The 7,306-nt window shown below is 40.0% G+C and overlaps 1 protein-coding gene across 1 annotated transcript; it reads left to right on the top strand.

Annotated features, from left to right (window-relative positions):
• The first annotated feature begins 2,015 nt into the window (after window positions 1-2,015).
• LOC139723584 (histamine N-methyltransferase-like) lies at window positions 2,016-6,919 on the top strand. The gene is made up of 3 exons (XM_071634820.1): window positions 2,016-2,211; window positions 4,497-4,652; window positions 6,558-6,919. Exons 1-3 carry the CDS (start codon window positions 2,016-2,018, stop codon window positions 6,917-6,919), a joined length of 714 nt encoding a protein of 237 aa, XP_071490921.1.
• Window positions 6,920-7,306: the final 387 nt, after the last annotated feature.

Here is a 7,306-nt window from a genome sequence, read left to right as displayed (position 1 = left end):
CCAGATAAATTGGTGAGAAGAAACAAGGCAATGGGGTAGTGTATATTTCATTTTTTATTGTCACTGTGTTTATGATATAAATTTAGCCATGGTTTATTTGTGAAGTTGCCGTATATGTGGAAATAGTGAGTTGTTCGTGATTCTCACTTGAACGAAACTGCGAGGTAGCCGCCAGGACCCCGCCGCAAAGCGGCGGGTCTCCGGGGCTAGGCGTAAGTATACTCTTATTAGTAGGCCTACAGTACTTATATGTGCGGGATTTCCGAGTGCGATGTGCGTAAATGTTTGGGACGAATATCCTCGGACATCTTGACCCACAAAGGTACGTGAAAAATGCTGTTAGTTTTCGACCCATTTTATAAAACAAATGATGCACAGGATTATTTCGTGGCGTTAGTGGAGATGCAGCTCACTCTCGGGTATTTACAATGTAGTGCATGTTTCACAATTGTAAATACCCTCGAGTGCGCTACATCTCCACTAACGTACTCTATCCTGTGCATCATTTGTATATTATTATACAGCTCAGTAGTTTGCCCGGTAGTTTGACCAAATCATACACGGTGTACCTGAATTTATAAGTCTCACCACGTACAACTACAAGTGTGTGTGTGTGTGAGAGAGAGAGAGAGAGAGAGAGAGAGAGAAAGGATGAGTACATACTCTTAATTATGTTATTCTGCCAAATAATCTGATTTCACTTTAGAAAAACTTATAAATAGAAGCAGTAAAGCCTTAGTCCCCTATATATGCCAGTCTGTAGCCATATTACATGAATCTACCTGGGCCTATTTGCAGCTTCGTACAACCCTACACATTGTGCAGAGTTCCTTGGACGGCTTTTCAACTTTTTATCCCAAAAGATAATCACACATTTTTTGAAGAATTAGAAGATACTGTAAATATGTCAGAAGACAAGACAAGAAATGATCAATTTCCCTCTAAAATACATGGTAAATAATTGTACACATGACTAATTTCAGTACATGTACCTCTTTTTTCTTTATCAGTAATGTCCATCATTCTGTAGAAATCCAGGGTGCTGTTCGTTATTCCGATGGTTCGTTATTCCGAAGGTTCGTTATTCCGAAGGGTCGTTAATCCGAAACACGTAAATTCCCTATACCTAGAGGTTCGTTAATCCGAAAATGAAAAAGGGTTCGTTAATCCGAAAATTTGTGGCGTTATTCCGAAGGTTCGTTACTACGAAGATTAATTAATCCAAAAATGAAATTCGGAAGAATGAACCTTCGGAATAACGAATCTTAGGAACAAAGAGCCTTCGGGATAAAGAACCTTCGGAATAACGAGCTGTAACCGAAATCCCAACCTGGATCCTGAGTGAAGGAAAGTGCTGCAGGAAGTAGGTACCCTATACATCGGCTTCACTGGTAGGCCTATGTATGTATGCAGCATTGGTACATCTCTATTATAAAATAGAATTGCATTCGTGTCCATGCAGGTGCTGAAATTGTGGACACTCTTCACCTCAACACTCTTCCTTCACTAGGGGGTTAATTTTGTTTGTTTCCCTTCCAAAAATTAGTGATGGGGGGGGGGGGGGTGTTCTGCTGGCCTCCCTTCCAAAACCCTAAAATGGGGGTTAAGATGTCTCCCCTTCCAAAAGCCCATAATAGGGGGTCAAAATCGTAATCCATTTCCCTCTTTAAAGGGGGTATTTCTAGGAATTTGGAACTAGCGTATGTGCATGGTTTACCGCCTGAGTTGGGGGGGGGGGGGTGGGGACCAGAATCGTATCATCCATGGACCAAGTAGCTATCACATTATAAGCCGTTCATTTTTAGTTACTCTTTTCTTTCAGTATTCAATAGATTTTTTGTTTGTTGCTGTTGACTGTTACATTAAGAGGTTCGTTTGTTTCTTTTTTTTCTCTTCCTTTATTTCTTTCTTCTTTTTTTTTTTGGGGGGGGGGGGGTGGGACATCTTCAACAGCGTCGGTACCATCACCGTTTCTGGCAGGAAGTGAAAACAGAGAAGGTCAAAGCAGGTGAACCATGGAACTAACATCGCTGCTGGAAAATGAGGCCCGTTACAAGGACGTGTACCTGACGGGATTTTCAAGAATTGCCCAGAAGGATGCCATATACCATCATGTCACTTATCACTTCGAAAAAACTGTTCTGGGGAACTTGAAAAAAGTTTTTGCCCATGACGAACAATTCAACGTGATGGGTGTTGGAGTTGGTGAAGGTTTGTGTGATTTTTTAATATCTATTTATTTAGTCCTGTCTCCCTTAAAAAATAAAATGCAAACTTAGATTATCTTATCATCTTGTACACATAGGGTTGTCCGTTCCATTTGATACAGATAAAGCATTCCGAAGTCGGGGATACAAGGGATCCGTTTCATGAATTCATCACATAAGTGCATATATGCGCCTAGTATAAATCAAAAATAAGGTAAATTTCAGAATATCCAATGTCGCTATTATGTAGCTATGTGAAAATTTCAAAGAGAAGTAAAATCCATTTCATGAAGTCTCTCATAAGACTTTCATGAAACGGCCCCTGGGTCTAGTTGTTACACGGGTAAGTTGTTACACGATCATTCTCTCAAAATATAAGCAAGAGACGGTGCTACAAAGCTCTTATGACGACATACAATATATCAAACGATCTCGGCATGCGAAATTGTTTATCGTGCCTGAACATCTTGTGAAAAAGTAGGGTGAAACAAAAATGCTTTTTCACCCCTAGGTAAAATTTTAAAGCAATCAATATTCATTTATTTCATCAAAATTATGAACCTCCAGTTAATGATTGGTATGTAGGTGTGAAAAGTGTGTCTTCGGCGTCTTACAGTAGGAGTAGCACCGGCTAATCTTTGAGGGTTTATTGAGCATTTGTTTAAGTTATTGATATATGTACTGGGTCAAGTTTTTTTTTTTTACACTGTAATAACATGAATTGTCTGTAGAACGTTATGGAGGTGTATAACATGATTACAATGTATATCCCTAGATTGATTTCAGTTTACTTTTTATGGGAATATTCGGAACATTGTCAATCCCTCAAGTGAACCGAGTCCATGGAGGGGGAGACGGTGTGAAAGGGGCTATCCCTCTTCCACGTAAGGTAGATTTTGAATTTTCAGAATGAAATAGAGCAATTGTCTTTATCTGTACACACTTTGGTGAAATATTTCGACAGTTCTATCAAAAAGCTAGAAATTTTACCACAATTCCGGAATTATGAGGAGGGGGTGAATATGTTTGCCCTCCACCCCAACATTTTCATGGGGGCAGGGGAAAACTGTAGCTTTCTATATTGTTACAAAGTACCCCATGCATGTGCTGTCACTATACGTACTCCATCGGCTGTAAGTTGTTACATTTTTTTTTTTTTGCAACTGATTGACAAATTGACCTATATCGACGTAAATAAGCACTGAATTGATCAGTGTTTAAAGGGCTTTTTACACTTGTAAATTTTTGCTTAGCCCCGGACCAACGGTGGGTCTAAAAGGGGGGGGGGGGGGGCCTTAGCCCCACCGTTGGTACGGGACTATCCTTAGCCCACTTTCTGTTTACACTCGTTTTTGCCAAAGTGGGCTAGCCCAACCGATAGTACGGTACTATCTGGCCCTGTAAAATAGCAGGGGTTAGCACCGCAATTGCGGTGCCAAGCAAGTGAGTGTAAACAGAACGAAAAAATAATCCTGGGCTAAGCGACGGAGACGAAGTCCGACCCTCACTGACCAATCAGAAACGAGGTAATCAAGTGCTGCCGGTGCGTGCGTGTACGTGTACAGTACACAGCGTAATTATGAATATTCATGTGGTTTGGAAAGTCCGGGGCTAAAAAATACGAGTGTAAAAAGGTCAGTTTTCTCCTTAGCCCCGGAGAAGAGATAGTACGGGATTAACGATAGTCCTGGGTCAGAGAAAGTCCGGGGTTAAGAAACACAAGTGTAAAAAGCCCTTTAGTAGTAGCCATGATAAAAAAAAATCATGGGCGTACATACTCGAGCAGGATTCGAACCGCTGTGACCTCCTGATCTCCGGACGGACGTCATCTCCATTAGACCACACAGCTTCCGCCCAACAGCAAGCACTACTAAAACACTGATCAATTTAGTGCTTATTTACGTCGATGTAGGGCAATTTGCCAATCAGTTGCAATGAAAACACCTCGAGGGAAGAACATAATGAATTTGCACATTTTTGTGTTTTTAATTCCGTAAAATATTATTCACGTTTGCTCGACTGACAAAGTGTTCACTGTTTCCAGTTAAAGGATGGTCTAAGCTATTCTCACAAAGAAAACAAAATAAATGTCTCTGTTTGTTTGGTGAATAAACCTCAAAATGTAAAATTTGTAAAAAAAAAACAACAGCAACAACCCGGTCTTCACTAAATGAATATCACTTCGCCATTATCCCTACATTTTGCATTTCATGTCATATAACGATCTGGATTTAACTTTTCTCCCTTCACTGGTTCTTTCTTTCGCTTTCCTCTTAACTTTTCTGACAGGGAAACATGAAATAGCAGTCATGAAAAATCTCAGGCCGTTTTACAACAAGATATCAAGTATCGCTATAGAGCCCAATGCGAAGCTACTTCAAACGTATGAGGAAAATATGCAGAGAGCTGAAGTCATTCCACCTGTTGATGTAAAGTTCTTCAATGGTACATTAATTTTGGTCAATATTTTGACGGCCGTGGGAACCAGAACGAGAAGTTTCACCTCGTCAGCGCCATTCACAGCCTGTACTACCTGGGTCAAATCGAAGAGTCAATGGACCAACTCCTGGCCACTTTGAAGGAAAACGGGATTCTTCTACTGCAAATCGCCTCCGGTAAATCTCATAAATCTCTGATGTTGAAGCTGTCCTGGGGAGTCCAATGTGATGTAATTCATGAGAGGTTCGCTATCGTCTTGTACGTTTATGTATTTTCCGAATTTATGTAAGAATGCGATTGATTAAAACTTTGTTGTCGTAACACGAGAATTCAAAATACAAATGAAAGTGAGGTTCCTCTTTTATATTTTGGATTATGGACTTTCACGTGGAACAGATATGCAACTTAAGGAATGTTAATTTATAATATAACTTAGAATATAAACAGGACTATGTAGACTAGCCATACAGAGCGTTGTATGGGCTGAAATCGCCAGAAAAAAAAAGCGAACAAATTGTAGAAATGCTAAGAAATTCACATTTCACCTCAGCTTTACAAGAAGAAGATGTCGATTTATCACAAGATAAGATTTCATCTCGTAAATTGTTCGAAATGTTCATGTTAGACCCTGTACCGTACAATACGTAATTTGAGCCTCCTTTACCGATTTTTTCCTTGTCTTCAACTCGGTATAAGAGGGTGTTCGGTGAAGCAAAGATATGAATAGTGATTCTGAGGAATGAATAAGATGTGAACGACGTCGATTATTCTATTATGAAAATCGTATCCGGTATCAAAATGCAATTTTTCACCGCGCTACCAGATAGGGCCTACCCATTTGTAGACTGGTTATTCATATTTGCAGTGTTTTATTGCAAAATGAGCTAACTCCATTCTTGTTGAGATAATGTGTAATTACTGCTAAAAACAATGAAAATGATAAGAAAGTACAGGATATTTCTAATCATAACTTTTAGAATATTCCTTGTTATGTCACAAGTGAGGTATCACAGGAAAGGTTATATTTTGCTTTATCTGACGATGGACTTACTTTGAAATGTTTGAAACTGGCTCTTATAGCTCATTATGCAATAAAACTCTTCATTTCCAAAAAATCGGATTGAAAAAATCCACATAATTTTGCGAAATTCGTATTTTTCAGGACTTTGTGAAAACTAGTGTTGCTTTTGCTCAAAATTTCATCCTCCGAGTACGTCATTCAGAGCAACAAAACAAAATTAAGCGTCTGGTCGTACAATCCACTCTGCTACGTACCCCCAAGAGCTGCCTTGTGCATGTGTATGGCGTATGGATCAGAGAAAGTGTGTCATCAATGCGCCCACGAATGCACTCACCCCCATACTCCATGCCCGTAATACTTTCTGCGCGTTTTAGGGTTAAACTTTTTAATAATCATGTTCGTGTAAAAGATCTTTGGTTCGAGACACTCGGGATGTAGGCCTGGGTGTTTCTATACCAACAAAATATATTTTTCCTCTGGAATGATGGAAGGAATGCTACACCTTCCGCCTGCTGTGTTTCGAGTAGTCGCCATTCTGCCATGGTCATGTCGGTTTCTTCTTCGCCAACTGCTAAATTGAATGAAATAACTCAGAGCTCGAATGCTCACGTGCGAATAATATGAATGATCTAAAAGACGTTCCCTGGTACTCCGACGAATTCTAAGCTCTCGACGGGTATTTTAATAATATGAGTGGTTTAATGTTAAAGTTTTTAACCGAAGTGCGAAATTGAATGCTCGAAAGTGATGTTGAATGACTATCTTCATGGCGCTGTCTTTTTACGCGAATTTGAATGACACGATCATCAAATCGAATCACAAACACACAACAACCTTTACTTTCATGGCACAACCCCGGCTTTGCCCTCATTTTTATGGTTTAAACCCAGAGCACAGCCCGTTTCCCAAGCTATGGAAGGCAGTACCAAGTCTTAATCGGCAGGATGTCAATATCACCTTAACTGGGGAGGATGTCACACGAGAGGCCGAGAGACGAGGGTGTGACGTCACAAAGATACCGCTGCAGCTTACGCTAGACGTCACCGAGCTCTTTGACGAGGCGTCCGACTTCGGAAACAAGATTTTGGATTTCTTCACAATGACCAGCTACTTCCGACAAACAGCTCCCAAGGCATTGGTTGAAGAGGTGGTGGAGTTTTGGCGTGACAGCATCACACGAGATGAATCGGGGCGCTGTAGAGCTGACTTTGAAGAGTATTTGTTGATTGTGCAGAAATGTTCGCCTCCATGACTTTGTGGTGTTTAGTGATACTGTGTGGTACACTGTTCTGATATCTGAGGCTGTAACCCATCTAACCAATTAACCATCAAGTTCTTTGAAAAATTTACCATAAAAATCACTATCATGACATAATCCAACTGGCATTTTAACTGAATTTCACTGTATATCTGATTGGAGAGTGATAGCTGGAACTTTTTAGTGCAGGCCTATCTGAAGACATGTGATGTTATCTCTGACTGGTTATGTATAAATTTTCAACGACACGCAAGTCAAATTTCACATTTTTCTTTGTAGATTTTGTTAAAGAAGTGAAAATAAAGTTTGAATTAAAAAACAGCAACTTGGTAATTCATAGGCAATGAAAGAAACTACGAAATTTACCAACAATTGCCGATA

This window comes from Diadema antillarum, unplaced genomic scaffold (assembly GCF_040938485.1).
Source record: "Diadema antillarum isolate AM-2024a unplaced genomic scaffold, OU_Dant_1.0 scf00000193, whole genome shotgun sequence".
NCBI classification, from domain to species: domain Eukaryota; kingdom Metazoa; phylum Echinodermata; class Echinoidea; order Diadematoida; family Diadematidae; genus Diadema; species Diadema antillarum.
Note: the sequence above shows the minus strand (reverse complement) of the source record. Positions and strands in the feature narration are given on the sequence as shown.